The following is a 20,876-nucleotide window of genomic DNA, read 5'->3' on the forward strand; positions in this document are numbered from 1 at the left end:
TAAATAAAATGTATTTATATTTTCATATATATATTTCAGATAATATTTTGCAATGTTTTACTGTACTGCTTTAGTAAACATGAATACAATAAAAATATAATATTCATGTTATATTTAGTTCTTTTTATTATATATTATAGTACAGTATATTATATTTGGTGCTATCAAATCGATTATTTGTCTCATCTAAAGTAAAAGTTTGTAAATATATAATATATGTGTCTATATATATATTTACAAACTTTTATGTAAGATGTGATTTATCACGATTAGACAGCACTAATTATATTATATTATATATTCTGCAAGGGCCTGGCTGTAATTCAAAGTTTAAGCAGTACAACCAACTTTCAGTGCTAATTTCCTTGTTCAAACAAGACAAAATGAGCAGGTAAAGAATGGAACTGGACAACTGAACAACTCTAATTTGGTGCTCCTCTGTGTCTTTGCTAATGAATGAGGACATTCGCAGTCCTTCTGCAAGATGTTCCTTCAGTAATTAACCTTTTCTTTTCCCATTAATCAGCTACTCCGCTTTATCTACGTTGGGGAGACTTTGTTAATACAGTGACACGTGCGAATGGTCAGTCACCCATGTGATGAGTAGGGACGACACACTGAATATCTCACAGCGACGATCACTATGAAAATCTTTAAGCTGAATACATACTGCATACTGCACACTATACACTGTATTCAACTAGTATAGTATGTAAAACACATTATTTAACAAAAAAATGTTTCAAACAGTAGTGTACTACAGAAATATTTGCATACTATGCACTGTATACAGTACATACTGCAGAAATAAAACAAGTAGTTGTGATACCTTATCAGTCCTTTAGAGGGTGATACAATACACCCCTCATAAACCACAAATGTAGATTAATTGGTGACACAACTAAAGAATTTTAAATTTAAATATTTATAAAGGGCCTTGTTGAATTGCCATCATGAAATGTAATCTCTCAATCACAATAGTGACTCTGAATGAAGCTCAAGGCTCATACCAAAATGTCTGCCAGTGTCGACTGAGTCATTTTTCCCAGAACAACCACACAAAGGGCCTGTGCCTGAGATGAAACGCCGAGGCCCTTCCCACTCAGCTTTCCACAACAGCTTCTGTGACGGTGGTTCCGCAGGGAGCCGTTGGAGGGCAACGACAGCCAGGTGGGATGACGTGTTAATGATGAGTGGCGCTGACAACCAGGGACAAATCATTCCACTGCCACAATCAATCAGTCAATCCGACCTAAACACACACAGCCAAGGATCATTTGAGCCTTGTGGCAGATCTTTGATCTGATCTGAGAGCTGTTTTGTGAGGTTTGGTAGAAATTTAGTTCTCAAAGAGCTCCAACTATTTGTCTTGTCAAGGTGAAAGAGTATGATTTTTGTTGTGAATATATTAGCTTTATAACAGTATTAGAGAAGCAACACCCGCCGGAATTTCCCAGCATGCTCGGGACATGCTAAAAACACTTAAGTTGCGTCCCAAATGACATTCCAAACTATGTACTATGTACTTATGCACTAGTATGTACAATGTATGAATTTGATAATGTTATTCTGTCATTGGAGTCTGATGTAATTAAAGCTGCGACAGTCGAGTGCATGAAGTGTCCAACATTCCATACTTAGTTTTTTTCCGGGTAATTAAAGGTGCTCTAAGCGATGTTGGGTGACGTCACTTCTTGTTGACGTTCGAAGTATTGTCAAACATAACGGAGGCTAGCTCGACCCTCCCTCCCCCTCCTTTAAGTGCATCTTCCAGGTATTTTAAAGTGCAACTATACTATACTCTCACTATTTATACTACAAAACAGCATAGTGCATAAGTACATGGACTGGTATGCACCATTAGAAACCGCATAGCAATACTGCCAACCATCCACACCAGCAGGTGTCAGTGCGAAATCCAAGACCAATGTATTACTAAGTGCACTTTTACAGTAGTTAAGCTACTGTTAAAGGAGAACTCCGGTCAATTTTAACATTGAGCTCATTTTTTTGTACATTTGGAGTGCTGTCAATACAGAGAACAACGACAAAAATCGGTGTTGCCTACACCGAGTTATTCTATTTTTAAAATTTGCGCCCTGTTGACTTCAATGGGGCAATGTTTAAACCTGCTTTTAGCCTCTTAACATCCTTGATGTGTCATTACAAGTGCACAGAAAATGTGAGTGATTCCTTCAGAGTGAACACGGTGAATCTGACTGCAGTAGATGTGAAAGATATTAATAAAAATTAAGTTAATTCAGCCAGCGCTCATACCTGTATTTACTTCCTGTTTTCGGTCGAAGTCCATAGTAGTCGATTGTCGAGTTCACGCGCGTGATCATAGGTAACTAAGCAACAGTGGAGAACTCGACAATCGACTGCTGTGGGCTTCGACCGAAAACAGGAAGTAAATACAGGTATGAGCGCTGGCTGAATTAACTTAATTTTTATTAATATCTTTCACATCTACTGCAGTCAGATTCACCATGTTCACTCTGAAGGAATCACTCACATTGTCTGTGCACTTGTAATGACACATCAAGGATGTTAAGAGGCTAAAAGCAGGTTTAAACATTGCCCCATTGAAGTCAACAGGGCGCAAATTTTAAAAATAGAATAACTCGGTGTAGGCAACACCGATTTTTGTCGTTGTTCTCTGTATTGACAGCACTCCAAATGTACAAATTAATGAGCTCAATGTTAAAATTGACCGGAGTTCTCCTTTAAGCTCATATTTGGTATGTAGCTAGACAACACTACAAGTTGCTAACAAAAAGTAGCTAGGTATGTTAGCTTCCCTTGTGAAAAAAAATAGGCCTATTTTATAAACAGCCATGAGTGTACTCCCTTTAAGTGGTCTTTCATTTAATTAATATTATAATTTCTACAAGTACTTTTAGGATTAGAAGTGCACTACAAGTGCACACTCAATACAATTAAGTGCACTTCTTTTTCACATAGGGGGCAATGTGTATTCAATTATATAAATTTCAGATATTGTATCTACAGATATTTTATATATCTTAAGAATTTACTTGAAAAAACAGCTGTATGTTTTTGGTTAAAAAAAGCATGTCAGAAAGGGTGACAGCACATCAAAAAGATCAGACTTCCCAATGCTACTTGGGAAAGAGAGACATTTTTATGAGAGTGAATCTCTAGAGTGTGTCTTAAGAGATCTGAAAAAGAAAAAAACACCTGACCTACAAACTGCTGATCAGGAGCAACTAGCATAAAAGCAGTTATGCTAGCTATACATTTTTCAGTGGCATGACTAGCCCAGCTGTTTTTCCAGTTTGATTATTTCCTCAGCTCACTTGGGCACAGAAAATACACTTCTTTTTAGCATAAAAAGGCAAATTACTAGCAAAAAAAGTGTATTACTGTAAACACCACGTTATTTTGAAAACAGCTAGGCTAGTCATGCTACTGAAAAAATAGCCTAGCTAACATCCCTGCTTGTATGCTATTACTCCTGATCGTTAGTTCGCAAGGTATTTTTCTGTTTAAACTGTGTGTAAAACCATTCTCATGTAAATTCTTGCAATGAATTTATTGGTTTTACAGAAACTTCCGCTTGTGTTTCATGAATGAGGTCCAATATGTTGCAAATGGATTTGTCCCGAGGATATTAATGGAAATGCAGTGTCCGTCTTAATTGGTTGAATTGAAACAGACATTGTACAACTGCATTCTTGTCTCCTTGATTTCACCAAGTACATGAAATTCACTAAGTATGTTCCTGATCCTGGAACAACATTTCAATCAACCAATCAGATTTGAGGGACAAGATTACAGTTTATGTTGAGTTTAGGTTTACAACCAGGGTAAGGTGCTTCTACATCAGTGTTATTCACCTATCATTTCATTTTGATTTTAGACGCGTTTGGACCGTGCGCACTATCTAGTGGACTTTGTTTTCAAGCGCTCAAGTTACTCGCGCATGGGCACCTTCCTCCTGATGACGAACAGACAGTGAGGGAACCATTGCGTGTCCTACTTGGCAAAATCACGGTGACCCTCTTTTAACCTAGTTTTAATTTCTATCAACAAAAAAAAAATCCGTTTACTCAGAAGCATACCAGCACAATAATCCTGATAACAGGAACATAGTACTTTATCCAGATGGATTGCACAACAAGATGAAGTTCAACAAGCAGACGTTCAAAAAGTCGGCTGTAAAACCAAAACCTGTCTTTTTTGAGGAAGACGAGGTCACATGCGGATCGGAGGCGGCAGGAAAGGAAATGGAATCAAACCCATGGATTTATGATTCCTGTATTTTTTTCTTCTTCACACATTGGCCCTGTTTCACAGACAAGGCTTAGATTAAGCCAGGATTAGGCCTTAGTTCAATTAGGGCATTTAAGCAGCTTTTATAAACGTGTCTTAGAAAAAACATTACTGGTGTGCATCTTGAGACAAAACAAAACAATATTTTAAGATCTGTCAGTGCAAGTTGCTTTCAGTTAAATCAGCTCAAACATGCATTTTAGCCTGGGACTAGACTTAAGAGAACGTTCTGTGTTTGCTAGAATGCACTCCAGTCATCTTTAAACAGAGTGCCTGGATCTCTATGACTGACCAATAAAGGGCTGTTCACACTCACAGTGACTTGAAGTGAACAAACCGCTGGCATCAAGCGGCATGAGCAACAGAGACCATTAGTGGCGTGTTGTGGGTGTTTCCGAATAATCTGTGATCAGACTTTCAGAAGCTATGAACAATTCCACAGACCACAAATAAAACGTCCAGCGGCAAAAACGCCTACTAGTAATAATAGCAACATGGCGGCACAAACAGGGCATTGGAGACATATGCAGAGGTTACTGAGTGCAAGTTACATAAATATCACGGTCCGTGCAGTGCTTTGTGAACACTTGGAGTGTGCGTGATGGCGGCTGGGATGCTGCAGACATGCTCCCGTTCAATAGATCCACTTCTTCCTGCACGTATGCATGAAGGAGATGGAGGTGAAAGGTTCTCGACATTTGATCTGTTCAAGCGCATGTGCGGGATGATGAGGACTTCCTGCTGTTCACTTTCTGGGAACCGTCTAGCATTTATAAGCTTTGCATGATACGGATTACGTAACAGCACATTGGGAGAAAATCACCATTTTGTTTTTAGACCTAATAAACCATAAACATGTGGAAATAGGTGTTTTCCCCAAGCTTTTTCGGATACAAAGCATGTTTTGCTTGACTGCAGCGAAGCCATTTATTCGGGATCTAGGGGGAGGACTGAAGGCACTTCATAACCTTTTCATTCACAACTACGGCTTGTTAGAGGCAGGATTGTTTTCGGTTTCAGTGAAATGTCAGCGGTGGGGCCATTAAAAAAGCATTAACAAATTGCTAATACTGAATAACAAGCCTCAGCCTCACTATTTTTACAGAAGTGCCTCACAGTAGAGCAGTTAGTACTGATCTGAGAACAGTCTTGTGGGTTTTTTGCAATTGCTATGATAGACTGGGGCAGGAAGGTGCTGATCCTAGATCTATTTTCAGAGGAACATGCTTGCTATAAGCATTCAACAGCTATCTATCAACACAGTTCTCAGAGAGGGCCTTAAACGCACATTAGATAGTAGGATTGCTTATGCAACATCTAAAATAGCTGGATCAGTGCATTTACTCTATGACATGATTTATAGAGAATAAATGCTGGATCAGACAAAACACTCAGCAACCTGCTTAATCTACGGAAATGAAGTAGTGGTTGCACCGTGTGTGTGTGTGTGTGTGTGTGTGGTTCAGGTATACCCTTCATCATGGGGACGTATGTACATTACCCCACAAAGATGGCATTATCCAAAATCCTTGTGGGGACTTTTTTTTTAGGTCCTCATGAGGAAAACAGCTTGTAAAGTTTTTTGAAAATGCAGAATGTTTTCTGTGATTTGTAGGTTTGAGGTTAGGGAGAAATAGAGTTTTTACCGTATAAAAAAACACTATGTCTAAGGAGAGTCCCCACAAAGATACTGAAACCTAACATAACCTAAAGTATTATACAATTTAATGATAATATATGAGACTAAATTAAATAAATAATGCTTAATTGCTAAAATCTGAAAATGTTATAATATTAAGTAAATAAATAATTGCTATACATTATATTATAAATTACAAATTACAGTACGTAATAAACTATAATAATTAATATGAGTATAATGCATAAAATGTGTTACATAAATAAATAATAGTATAGTACAGTATAAAACATTTGAGATATAAATAAATAATACTGCTTTAATGAATCTGAACTAGTGTTTTTATAATTTATAAATAATATCAAATAATAATACGGATTCATACGAATTGTCTAAACCACATTTATTCGAATTCAATGAATTGGGCAACTCCTAAAATATATGATGTTTTATTAACAAAGTTCGGGAGGAGCACGTTCAAATAATCAATCAATCAATCAATCAATCAATCAATCAATCAATCAATCAATCAATCAATCAATCAATCAATCAATCAATCAATCAATCAATCAACTTATCAAACAATTACCATGTCTACCCTATCAGCATGAGAGGAAGCATATATATATATTCACTCTGTCAACTCACCTAACTTCCTTGACAGTTTTCAGCATCCCTCCACCACCCCGACTCCTTACTCTTGGCTTCTTCTTTTACAGCCAGGAATACAGGGGGAGTACTCTGGGTTCGGGCCAAATACCGAGCCCGGAGCCCTCTCCTCGGACAGCACGCCAAATACGCATTTATTCTATCTGACTTATTTGTAAGTGTGAACTCGTGAAGTACAATTTAGCAAAAAACGTACAAATTTGTACGATGAGGTCGTATGAATTCGTACGAATTAACCACCTCTTAAAATACATACGAATTGCAGAGATCGGGTTGGTTTCTCCTTACTCCAGTTAAAAACAGTCTTTCTCTTTCTGTGTCAGGCTCCAAACAGACAGGTATATCATTACATGATGATGTGTGATGGTCTAAGGTGTGGGCCTCAGATTGAGGTGGCTTTGGCCAGGCAGGTGAGGACAACACTTGCAACTGAACAGCCAACTATAGCTGATGCTGAGTGAGGGCCTAGCTGAAGCAGGTGTACATGTACATATGTACACTTATTCAGCCATTATAACCTATAGCTAATGCTGAGTGAGGGCCTAGCTGAAGCAGGTGTGTGTTTACGTGCATGTACACTTATTCAGCCATTATAACCTATAGCTGATGCTGAGTGAGGGCCTAGCTGAAGCAGGTGTGTGTTTACGTGCATGTACACTTATTCAGCCATTATAACCTACAGCTGATGCTGAGTGAGGGCCTAGCTGAAAGCAGGTGTGTTTTTACGTACATACATGTGTGTACACTTATTCGGCCATTATAATCTGAGTGCCTTAAAAAAACTGAAAGTCATACTGGAGTCTGTTCTCTTATTTTTCTTCTTTATTGTTGTTGTATCCCCTTTTCTTTTGGCTTCTACCGTCTACATAGGGTGCTACCTTCTGAAGCAGCATCCTAAGTCAAGTCTGCCATCATAAAACATTTACAATGACTTTAACATGTAATTCTGTCTCTGATGCTGTAGGACTGGAACATAGCCATATAGTTCATTCTTGTCCACCTTCATGTTCTCTTGTTTTTCTTTGAACACCGTTTCTCAAAAGGCTACACTTCTTTTCTTTTGCTGGCTCTATTCTCCGTCCTGATCTTTTCTAAAGACGGAATATTTCTCTCCCCTTGGCCTTGCCTTTTGGTTTGTGGATCTCTCTCTCTCTCTCTCTTTGGCCCGTCTCTTCAGGACAGACAGCACTTGTGTGCCAGTGTCTGCGGCCCTCCACTCCTCAATGAGTTCCACTCAATGGGCACAAAGGTCTCCTGGGGGGAGCCTGGTCGTAAAGCCATCACACCGAGCCCTAAATCTGCCCCGCCGCCCATCGTGGCAGGCCCTCCTTGCTGCCAATCAGAGCAGAAAGTAGACCACCACAAAACCCTTATCACAGCAGAAAAGCAGAAGCCTTGGGACCTTAAAGTGAGTCTGGAACGAGTCGAAAGCGTCATCAACAAGCCTAAAGGGAAAGGCAGTTGAAACACAGGTCTAAGCATACTGAGCGCTGGCCTAGACAAAGGTTATTACAATAGACATCATGAAAAGAGTAGTATAACTTAGCTTGAATGAAATCTCAAGCACAGTGCCACTGTAGATTTGACGGTGCATTTTGCGGTTGACTGAACCATAAACTCCCCACAGGCACACTTGGGGCAAAAATCATGACCAACCCCAACCCAAAACGTACACACACACACACACACACACACATATATATATATATATATATATATATATATATATATATATAAAAACACAAAAATAATCTATGACATGATGCCTTATTTCAGATATTAGATGAGGTACAAATGTTAAAAGATGCATACTTTCTTTAAAAAGTGTTGAGCTGCAAGAAATCATTGCACATAATGTAGCTGACATACTATTACACGTTTCTTGCAGTTAATATAGCCATTAAAGAAATAAAAGCAAACTCAGCATGAGGACTGTAAATCAAAAGCACCATTCACACACTGAAAATTACATTCTCAGCAACATATACATATATTTTAGTGGCACGTAGTGATTTTCTGAAATGATGAGGCAAAGTCCTCACTGCTTTTTATCTTTTCTAATCCAATATAAGTTCATGTTCCAGTTAAACTTAATGTTGACATATTTTCAGGTTAAATAAATAAACATTATTTCTTACACTATCACAAAATACAGTTTTTGTATTTTTATATGAACAATGTAATAAAAAATGTTCTATTTATTTAAGTATATTTCTCATCAAGTTTTTATTTATTCTAAAAAAGTTACTTTAAAAAACGCAGTTACAAATTTCAGATTTTCAGGTTTGTGAACAGATGTTTAGCTGTTCTTTTTAATTGGTCAACATATTTTTAGATCATCAGTCATCAAAGCTCGGTAAACACCGCAGGTGTCATGGTGGTCACAGACACAGAGATGCACTGCGCTCACTGTGAGCATCTTCCTCTTAGGACGCTCTACTCCCGCCAGGCTCTCTTTGATGAGAGTGGCCAGGTTTGCACCCCTTGTAGTTTGGGATCATGGGGGTCGCAGATGGAGCTCGCAGAGGAGTTTGAGTCGGGTCCAGCTCTCTCTTTCTTAGCTCTCACCTGCAGGTTCCAACGCTTTCACTCAGGATCCGGAAGCCCGCTCTGAGGAGGTGGATATCGCTAGCATCGAGGCATCTATCCTCTGCTTATGAGGAACTGGTGGAAGTTGTTGCTTGTGCCGTGGCCAAATTGAACATTGATTGGCCAGTCGAGAAGCAAGAGGCGTGTTGTAAAAGCAAGCTAGATGAGCGCTTCCTGCCCTGTAAAACACAACCTCCACGTCTGGGCCTACCATTCTTTCCGGGCCTCCAGAAAGAGGTGTAGAGGTCCTGGAATAAGCCATTCTCCTCTTGCATCTCCAGCCCCAAGAGAATCAGGCTAGGTCAGGCCATACCTGTGAAACAGTTTCAAAAGCTGTTGGGACTCATGGCAGCTGTGTCCAATGTGATTCCTTTTAGCCTTCGGTAAATGATACCACTGCAGTGGTGGCTCAAAACCAAGGGGTTTCCCCGAGGGGTAACCCATTTCATGTGATCAAGGTTAAGCGCAGATTCCTTCGTTCCCTGGTGATGTGGAAGAAACATTGGTTTCTGTCCTTGTGACCTGTGCTGGGGGTTTCGTGTCATTGCAAAATGCTAACGACAGACGCTTCCCTCACAGGCTAGGGGGCGATCCTAGACGGCCGCTCAACTCGAGGTCTGTGGAGATGGCATCATCTCTCATTGCAAATAAACTGACTGGAGATGATGGCTTTATGTCTAGCTCTGAGGAACTTCTACCCAGATCTCAGGGGCTATCATGTTCTTGTCTGTATAGAGGACACATCTGTAGTCTCGTACATAAATCATCAGGCAGGTCTGAGATTGTAACCTCTTTGCAAACTGGCACACAAGACCTCCTGTGGGCTCAGGGCAAGCTGCTCTCGCTTAGAGAAGTCTATATCCCTGGGTTCCTGGTTTAGGGAGCAGACATCCTGTCGAGGCAGGGGCTGAGGCCCAGGGCTGGTCTTCCCCACACACATTTATAAATTTGTACAGCCTGGGCCTGGACTTTACACCTGGGGTCTCAAATGCTCTTGTCCTAAGTTGTGCCCAGAGAGCTTCACACTAAGACAGGCATTGGCCAGTATAGCGCAATTGGGTATTTCGTTCCCCATAGCATCAATATTCAGACACAGCATGGAGTTCCCTCAAAAGGAACGTCTCAGGTTACAACTGTAACCATGGTTCCCTGAGAAGGGAAAGAGACACTGTGTCACCTTGCCATTCTTTCTGCATGCCTACGAGCAGCTTTCTTTAGCCAGTCAGAAGCTAGTCTCGTGTAGCCAGACCTTCAGACTGACAGCAGAAGGTCTGGACTCTATCTCAGCTTTCATTGGACAATGACCGCCCAAGAGGACATTTGAGTGACGTGTAATGCAACCAATCACAGTTCGTTTTGTCCCGCATCATGTAAAATGTAAAGTCGATGTCCCTACAATAAGGTGTGCATCCAGGCGGACCATTAAATAAATTGTCACAGCGACACAAACGTCTCCTGGACATCCTGTAGAACTCAACCAACCAGATGATGACTTTGAAAATCCAGTTAAGTGTGCCATATGCATCAGACGTTCAGTCAACGGTCCGTGGGTGTGACATCTGAGGCTGAGACTACTCAGAAGCTAACACTGCTTTGTTCAGGATTTCCTTTATAGCTTCCGTGGTATGCCATCACGTGTCACGGGGTGACGTTGCACCAATCAAGATTTGAATAGTTGAGGCATCCCCATAGTGTCAACATCAGACGCAGTATCTAATTCCCTTCTCAAGGAACCATGGTTACATTTAAAGGTGCATTGCGCGAGAGTCTGAGTTTTCGCAGAACTACGCCCCCTCTGGCGGCAAGCGAAACTGCAACCAGAGGTGTGCACGCTCACGGACCACACGCACACGCACGCTTGCACGAGCTCGAGCTGGTCATAACCCAAGGAGCATCAGCCGCACAAATCTTTTGTTTACAATCATAATGTCTTCAGAGGTAATAAAGTTTTAAATCTGCAAGTAATTTAAAATATGTGAAAGGAAAGGCAATTGAGTAAATAACACACTTATGTGTGAGGGAAAAAATGGGGGTAGTAGAAAACTTCGTTTTTTATTCCCATCTATCTCCATGTTGAACTGTGTTATGTGTTTACTGTATCCACTTATGACTATTATTATGGAAACACGTTCATGAACAATATAAGTTATAACTTTGTAAAAGCTCAAAATTGTAATCATGATACCATACCATACACAGTCGGTCAACAAAGTACACCCAAATGTCTCAAGGTAATAAACAATCAAGTGGCACTATGACGTTACCATAAAAGCCAAACAGGCTAATCCGCCGAAGATTTGCGGGGGTTTAGCCTGTTTTATTGATCAGCTAAGTAGCATATTCCAATAGCAATACATCGTAATTAAGCAGTAATTTGCTCAAAATTTGTGTCTAAGTATCTAACTTATATATCAGCATTTTATATCACAATCATTCTGAACCTGATCACTGACAATGGTAAGTTAGTAAAACCTATTCCGATTGTACATTTATCTAGCTTACGCTAAAGCATTACACATTTTATGGATCGTCATTTATTGTCATTATTGGCCGTATCAGACATTAGAGAATGGGATATATCTTACCTTTTTATCAAGAAAAAAGCCAACTGAGGATCCCGTTTGAGCCCTAGAGCAGACCGGAGATCTCTCCATTTGTTGAAAGCCTTCCCTATGTTTACTCTCGTCTTACCCCGACGCCTGTCTGACTCCAATTTGGACCTTTTGGTTGCACTAGACAAAAGTTCTCTTTTTTTTATCTTACGTGGAGTTTGCGTTGGTGTTTGAAATGAACTACAAGCCGGTCTCTTAGAATCCATTTTCTACGGAGAATGGCGGCGTCGGCGCATACACAAACCTGCCAGACATATGAGCGTGCCGTGAACGCGCATGACGTCACGCCCAGTCTCAGATTCCGACCCGAATCCCTCTTATTTATTTTACTGTACAGGATTATAGAGGCAATCGCAGTGATCAGAGAAGGGCTCAGTCAGCCCATCAGGCAATTGTTTAAGCATGTATGGGTTAGAAAACGGGTATTTTTAACATGAAAAGTTGCGCAATGCACCTTTAAGTAATTTAAGGTGGCATAAAGCAGTTGTAAAGTGTAAAGGCATAAAGTTGGTGAGTTCTTCACTTTTTAATTACTCTTCCCATGAACACCAATATTTGTTCAAACTGATTTGTGGATGCAGAACCCACATAAAAACCATGGGAGGGATTTATTGCGTGAATGTCCAGTCATGCCACGATGGAGGCACTGACAATTCCCACAAGACTTTTCCCCATTCATTCTCAATTACCCCCCACCAAACCCACAGCATGCTTTAGAAAGTATGTTACAACTCAATGGGCTTGAAGGAACAAGGAACAATAGATTTAAGGTTTAAATATTTGGATTGGTTAAGTAACCCTAACCCTAAATATTTTTAGGGCCCTTAAATGGGGTAACTTTACAATTAAATGTAACATTAGGTATCTACAACTAATAACCAATAAAATATAAAAAATAAGACATTTGAGCAAAATTAGCATCCAATACTTCAGCATCATTCCAAAAAAAAAGAAAAAAAGGTACAGATCAGGTCTCTTACCTTCTAGCAGGTCTCGTGCCAGACCCGGTTCTGCCCCTGTGGACCGAACAAAGTCTGACAGGACCGCATCCATGTCCAGAGTCATGGGATCATGTGGCTGTGCTGCCTGCCCTGCAGCTTCACACTCTCATCTACACAGAAATAACATAAAAAATCACATACATCATTGTAAAACATCATATTAAAGACAAAACATCAACAAAACAACATGGGCCGAGCACAAAACGAAGTATTGCCAGTACATCAAGCAAGTATTTGCACTTAGAAATTTGCCGTTGATCACATTCAGATTTATCAGAGATGAATAGGGCCTGAGTAATGAGTGATATACGACTATGAGGAGTGTCTAAAAACTGATCTCACAACAGCTGACGGAGAGACACCTGGGTATGATTAACCCACCGTACTGCAAGGAATACTAACAAACTCTCAGACTCCCAAAGATAATGTGGGACGCAGCTGTTGGGCATAATGTGGCTTAATCAGAGAAAAGAAAAAGTGAGATATATTGTGCTTTACTAAGGTCACAGTGTTACTAAAGAATGTTACTTTGATATCAATAACGATAATGATATAGTTTAAAATATCCTTCTAAATGTAAAAGAATAGCAGAGTCCACACCACAACTATAACGTTAACGACACAGAGGAACGATATCGTTGGAATCACTTTCAAAATGATTTTTTTCCAGCTGAAAACTGATAAAAACATTGACAGCCAATCAGAATCCACCCGACTTTAAAGTGCTCAAGCATTTAAAGCGACAGACAGCAAAACTGCAGCACGTGCTTATAATAAACAGATTAATATCTGTTATCTTGGTGTGAACAGACCTTAAAACATTATGGGCCAGATTTACTAACAGCTTGCGCCAGCGCAAACCCTCTTTTGGCATTAAAAAACTACTGTCAGGATTTACTATTTTTTGCGGCTGACCTTATTGCATATGCATTTGTAAAAGTTTCCCTTTAAGACGCAAAATTTATAGGAGGAGAATATTTAAATGAATCATGCAAGGTGATTTACTAAGGTTTTCGCTTTTCAATTTACTGGTATTTGCGCCATTATTTACCGCCCCCAAAAAAAGCATGTCTTAAACCAGACGCTAATTTGCGCTGCTTTGGTAGATTGCGTTGGTCATTATGGAAATGATCCGGCTGCGTCTGTGTTCATTAATTTGTCGTTAGTTGCAGAACTTTCCACTGCCATCGGCGCTTTTATGGAATTGCGCTCTCACACTAATTTGCCCTGTTTAGTAAATCTGGCCCTAAGTTATGGTGAGTCAATAACCAATTGTGTGTGTGTGTTTTGGTGTGTTCGCAGTGTCACATGGCCATGTGAGTGAGTCATACCACTGGACAGACTGGTGTGATGTTTCAACACTGTGATGACATTATGCCGTGTGGAATTTTTATGCTGGGCTTCATTGGCTGTGACATTCTGCTCAAGGCCATTTTTGTCATTGGCTTATGAAATGCGCCATTGTTTGATGCTGGTGAGATCAGTCCAAACCAACTATGCAGGCGGGAGGGGGCAACACCTACAGGTTAGCTGCAATAACAGAGGACTGTTTATCCGCGCGCGTGTGCCGTGTGTAAGACGACCGGACCGATGGCCAGCAGCTTCCGCACCATGCATGACACAAAAATTAGAGGAATGTGGAGCTGCCCATAGTGGAGAAAATGCTTAACTTCCCACTAGTTAAATTATTAGCAGCAGTGCTGTATTTAGCATGCTAATAGCTAGCTGTTTTTAAAAACAAGAGAGCATATTATGCAAAGGTCCCACAGAAACACTTGCAATCGAATTTTTACCTAATTTTTGCACACTCGCATGAAGCATGTTTTCAGCCACTAATCTAAACTGAACAGCCGAGAGCGAATTTCCAAACGATTCAAATCCACTGCACTTTGAGTGAGACTACAATACCTGTAATAACATTCTGCTACAGCCATTAGAGAAGCCTGACTAACCCTGCAGAATTAAACGCAAGATTAGATCATTCACCCTCTAAGAGACAGAGCACATTAACAATACCGGCGGCTGGTTTCTTTTTGTGCTTTTTGATAGGTCACATCTGTGCTGCCAGATCTTGTCAGGTTCCAACAGATGGCAGAATGACATAATCCCAGAAAGCCTGATGACCTTTACTCAACTTGTGTGGTTAATACATGTGTGAAAATAAAAAATAAATGTAAAATATACAAATAAAGAACATAATATAAATATAACATATATACATAAAAATATATAATAACTCAATATTCAGTTTTGAAATATGATTGTATTTTTTATGGATTTAAAATAAAATAAAATTGTAATAAAATATTTTGTGTTTAAACACCAAAAGCATATATATCTCCATCATGTCAAGATAAGGAAACTTTTCTCTTGTCATATGCTTTGCATTATTCATCAGAAAGCCCAGCACTTTAGCAGCAGTTTAGCTGACCCACTTACATCCTGCTCTTTGCTTTGTGAGGTACGTGTGGGGCTGCGTTGGGCCTAACCGTAAGCAAAACCAGTTCAGTAAAGCACTCAAACCATTAGCTCAAAATATCCAGCGGTTCCATATTTAAACCACTGGAATGTATTTGGGTATAACCGTTTATAAAACACCTCACATAAATAAAAATTACGGAACCACTGCCCTCCCGAATGACCCGGTAAGGCGAATACCATCACAATGATCTTCATCCAATAAAACTCAAACATGAATATGTCAAAAGCCACAGCCCAAAAAAACGGTGTCCTTGTTCTTGCTAGCAGGTGTTTAAGATCTGGATTCAGTGTGATTTATGTGAGTTTATCCTATCAAGCGGCCACAGCCAATTTATATATAAAAAATAAATTTAAAAAATTCACCGTTTCAAAACGCATTTACATTTTTTTAATGGGTTTAATGGGTTTGTGCCCATCTGGGTTCTGATAACAGAAATAGCCCTCTAGATCTTCAGTGAACATGCTAACTTTCATTTCTGAGATCTCTACAGCATGAAATGACAGTTGCTGTAAGAATCAGCCAAATAAAAAAATGAACAGTGTTGGCATCCACATCCACCAATATAATATAATATAATATAATATAATATAATATAATATAATATAATATAATATAATATAATATAATAACGTTGTACTGAAGCATAATTTGTTACAAACAAAATACTTTTTTTTTGTATATTTTGACCAATGAATTCCATTTGAAACAATAAGTTCCAGTTGTATATGATTAACAAACATTTATTTAAAATAATTATTAGTAAAAATTACAAAACGTTTTTGTTGAAGATTGTACAAAGAGCAGTTTCTAGCAGCTGAAATATTAGAGTTTGTCATACTGTAACTATAAAATGTATATTATTTTAACATTTACACAACTAAAGAGTCAACTAAAGACTTTTTCCAGGTAAATCCACACATATAGTGCAGAAAAATGTCAGTGATACTATGCAATGACCGGTATTAAAATCCTATGTAAATTTGCTGAGCTTTTATCGAGCTTCCACGGAAACAGATTCCGCGTGGGCCTCGTGATGTTCCTCTGAAACCATCTAAATAAAAGACGAGCACACGAATAAAGGCGTTCTTACGTTCTGTGTTCTCAATGGGAGTTGAGCAGCCATCTCACCACCATGGTTATGTCTGAGGTCACGCACTCCTCTTGTCTAGTCCATGGCTGGCAGGTGAGGAAGACTCGGGCTCAAACGCAGGCCTAGAAAAAGAGAGCGAGAGAGAAAACGATTAGTGCACAAATCTCACATAAACTCTTGTGCCCTATAAACCACAGTAATGTTGTCTGACTTTAGGCACATTATGCAAGTGTGACCCAATATCCCACTGACCCTCTTAAAAAACCCTGCAATTTTATATTGCTGTTTTTGTTCAAACACAGCAGTGGTCATAGCTAATGAAAAGTGAAAAGTAACATTTGTACAGTCACTAACATCACTAAACAGAGAGTGAAAGCTGTTGAATGTTCAAATTGTGTCAAAAACTTTGCCTTCAATTATTTAAATGCATAGTTTTTTTGTTTACCCCCTGTTTCAGTGTTGAAATATGTATATATATTATTTAATAAATATTATACATGTTCAAATATGTGTTCCAAAGTTTGGTGCTCAAGTGTTGAAAGTGATACTGCGGGGAAAATGTTCATAACATTCAGGGGGAAAGCAAAAATGTATAAAATGAGATCCATGTTTGATAGATGGACCATTTGATTAGATCAGAATTGAAGTAGTAGAGATGAGGCATGTGAGAACCGAGTGAGTATTCACTGATCACAGTGATGTAATGCTTTACATGAACTAGTCCTCGTGTCCCACGAGAGAGGAACATCATTCTCCTTCATGACATTTGACAAAGCCTGTCAACCATCTAATAACAGACATGAATCACAGCGAATTTATTAAGGTATTTCTGAGATGACGGAGCAAGTGTAGTGAGAAAATGTGTGTGAATGTGTGTGTGTGTTAGATAAATTTGCTCACATTAACGTTTTTGAACAAACCACAGGACCAGTTCTATGATTTCAATATACCGAAAATGAGTTAGATGTTGCTTATAGGACTATTTCTTGTGAGAGGACACAAATCTCGAACTTAATATCAATGAAACGTGTTTATTTATAATATAATATAATATAATAAATTTTAATTTACACCACCGTCATTTACACTATGTTTGTCAGTAAAAATCTTCAAAATCAAGACTTGCATTGAAAAGAGTAAAGAATACCATTGCAATTTTTTACTCTGTGTTTTATTTGATTTGATTTGATAATTTTGAGATAAACTCATTTTTTAATTAGGTAGGTTGGTTAATAATTGTACAAATTATTTTTAATTATGCTATTAGCCAGTGTCATATAACATAAGAAATAAAACCATAGAAAAGAGATGCCATAATAATTTATGATCGTTTTTCAGTAGTAACTGTAGCAACTTACGTAATTTTGTGGAAACTATGGCATTTTTTATAAGCGATGTGTGTGTGTGTTTGTGTATACTATCAGCGATGAGGTCATTCTACAGGCACAGAAACATTATGCATACACAATACATATTTGATGCCTCAGCAGGCCCGAAAGTCTCAGACGGCAGCAGTTTCTAAAGCAAGAGTCCTTTGAGCTGCTGTAACCTCGACAAGCAAGAATCACAAGACATAATTCACAGCTATGCATGCTGTACATTTCCCTCTCCTCCCTGTCATTTCATCCAGCACACAGAAGAACGGCTCACAGCTCTGACAAGACATTTATAGAATGGCTGAGTCTGGTTTTACAGCATTAGACTGGGGAAGAGATGGACATCTACATTAGACCAAGGGTCAAAGATCAGGGGAGGAAAAGAGGTTGAGAGAAGAAGAGAGGAAAGACGACTAATAGGAAATTCTACCCCATTTAAGGCCCTCTATATATGAATATACGGTTACACTTTATTTTAAAGTGTCATTGTTACAGTGTAATTATATAATTAAGTAGGCTACTGAGTACTATAAAGAAACTACATGTACTTACTATAGCCCCTTTCACACAGCGCGATGATGAATTGCCGGGAAATTGCCAGAACGCCTTCTGTGTGAACGCAAACACGACCCGGGATTGATGCCGGCATCGATGCCGGGTTGGGGACCTAGTAACATTGCCGTGTTCAGTCCCGCAACGCGCGCTGTGTGAACAAAAGCCGTAATAATGCCGTGTCGTAGTGATGACGCTGAAGCCGGGATCGTTCGCCAGCTGTGAAACGGTACGTAGGCTAATGCGCAAGTTTATGATCGAATCAGAGAAAAACAATCAACCCGGTCACACTAACGTCTCTATAGCACGCATTGTGTTTATCGTGCAATTTAAACGCCAAAATGAGTTTTTACGTGCATATGATACGCATGGGTAGGATTAGTCATGTGGGGTGCGTGTTTATTACACGCGATAAAGTGCGTAGCAAATGCACTCGAAAACTGCGTATCATATGCACGTAAAAACTCATTTTCGCGTATAAATTGCACGATTAACACAGAGCTCATAAGCAAACTTAAGACGCTGCTGAGACATTACAAGTCACATCGATGTCACGTGTCTTTACGGGATTTTTACGGGTTGTGTGTGAACGCACTCTCTGATTCAGGAAAATCACTGGCAGTGTGAATGAACCAAAATCAAACGAACCCGGGTCAAATCCCGGGTCACTTTATCCGTGTATTTTCCGGAATCTCTGTGTGAAAGGGGCTTCTAGGGTTAGGGTAGGATTAGGATTTGGTTGAGGGTTAATTGCATGCAACTATGCATAATTTACTGTTATTACTATCCCACTAAACATCAGACGTCTATTGGACAGGCAGATCATGTCTATATTGCGTCAGTCGGTCCAAGACCAATTTTTGACCTTTATGCAACGTGCAATCTAGGTCTGCTATTTGGACATCTAACCATGACCCCACCTGGACGTCAATATAATGTTCAATATTTGAACGCCGGAATAGGTAATTTTCTGGATGTTATGTGGACGTCTAAGACAGGTGCAGGAAATTGACATGATCTAGGTTTGCAAAGTTACCTCCAAATGAGGTCTTTTCTACGTCATGTTTGGAAGTCAGATTTTGGTTCCCTGAAGGTGCAGACTGTGACGCCATGTGGACGTCTAAGACAGGTGCAGGAAATTGACATGAATATTTTTTATTTTATTTACAAATATCAACATTGTTATTATCAACATGATTAATATATATGAATACAGATTATTTATATTTATTTAAGATCATTTTCCAAAAACTCTATTTGATCGTCTCAGCATCAGGTGATAACTGGAGACGCGTACAAAGGTGTGATACTGTAGCTCTAGCTCAAACAGTAGAACGTTGGCGCTTGTAATGCTAAGATCACGAGTTCGAGTCCCAGGAAAAGCAAGAATAAGGTGTGTGTGTGTGTGTGTGTGTGTGTGTGTGTGTGTGTGTGTGTGTGTGTGTGTGTGTGTGTGTGGTCTCATGAGAAAAAGCCGCTGTTTTGTTTGAGCGCGATTATTGTTTGGAAAAGACGCACAGTATCTAATAAAACACACGATCCACAGCAAGCCGACCCCGTCTCCTTCCTTCTTCCCACAAACGAACTTTTGTGGACGGACGTCAACATTAGACGTGCGGAAGACGTCGGAAAAAGACGTAATCTGGCGTCACAGTCTGCACCTTCAAGGGAAGCAAAATTGGACGTGCAAAAACGACGTAGAAAATACGTCGTTTCGACGTGTCTATGCGCAGTGGGATGGTAAGTATGTAACATGTAACAAGGACACTGTAAAATAAAGTGTTACCGAATATACTCCTAAAAACTGACAAAACTATTTTTAGTCAACATTTGAAGTGGATCAAAACCTTTCATCAAAGTTATACATGAATTTTTAACCAATACCCGTTCTTGCCTAAGGACAACTTTGATGAACATTTTCGATCCACTTCAAATGTTGGCTACTGTATATACAACTTATAAAAATAAAGATATCTAACACTGGAGAACATGAATTCTTCATAGGTTTACGATCTACATTGCAGTATTTCTAATTCACTGAGTAAAATACATACAACCCCACAAAACATTCCTTGAATGGAATCGTTCATGGGTCCAAAAGAGGTTTGATTTCCATTGACACCAAATTTAATAAGCCAAACTTGCAGCTACTGCTGAATTTTAATAAGAAATGTATCTTAAGAAATGAGGAATAAAGTACAGATATACCACCTCTAATGGTCACCCACGGTTTCCGAAGAAAGCTTTTAAAAGTATAGAAACGGAGGTAATTAGAAAAACTGAAAAAAGAACATCGTTTATTTATCAAACAAATATAACTTCCACCCACACGTGCGTTCACAGAAAACATGAACCAGTTTGTTGACACATCATCATGCCGCATTGACCTGGGAGCACAAGGACCTGAAGCCTTCTAGTATTTATGAGTCCACGTTAACAAGCTAGAAAACATTCACAGTAAAAGTGTAAGCGCGAGAAAGACCCTCGCTCTCACCTCCATCTCCGATTTAAAACACCTTCCACACGGCCTCGCCTCTGCCACAGCTCACAGCTCGACAGAGAAGCCGTTG

General features: G+C 39.4%; 1 protein-coding gene across 1 annotated transcript in view; it reads right to left on the reverse strand.

Moving 5' to 3' along the window:
• otud7a (OTU deubiquitinase 7A) overlaps positions 1 to 20,876 on the reverse strand; it is an 81,849-nt gene that overhangs the window by 29,131 nt on the left and 31,842 nt on the right. Inside the window, 2 exon segments of the mRNA XM_084397655.1 lie at positions 12,786 to 12,916; positions 16,379 to 16,500. Of these exon segments, the coding sequence (XP_084253781.1) occupies positions 12,786 to 12,870 (85 nt within the window). The 5' untranslated portion in view covers positions 12,871 to 12,916; positions 16,379 to 16,500.

This window comes from Rutilus rutilus, assembly GCF_951802725.1.
Source record: "Rutilus rutilus genome assembly, chromosome: 23".
Lineage (NCBI taxonomy): Eukaryota > Metazoa > Chordata > Actinopteri > Cypriniformes > Leuciscidae > Rutilus > Rutilus rutilus.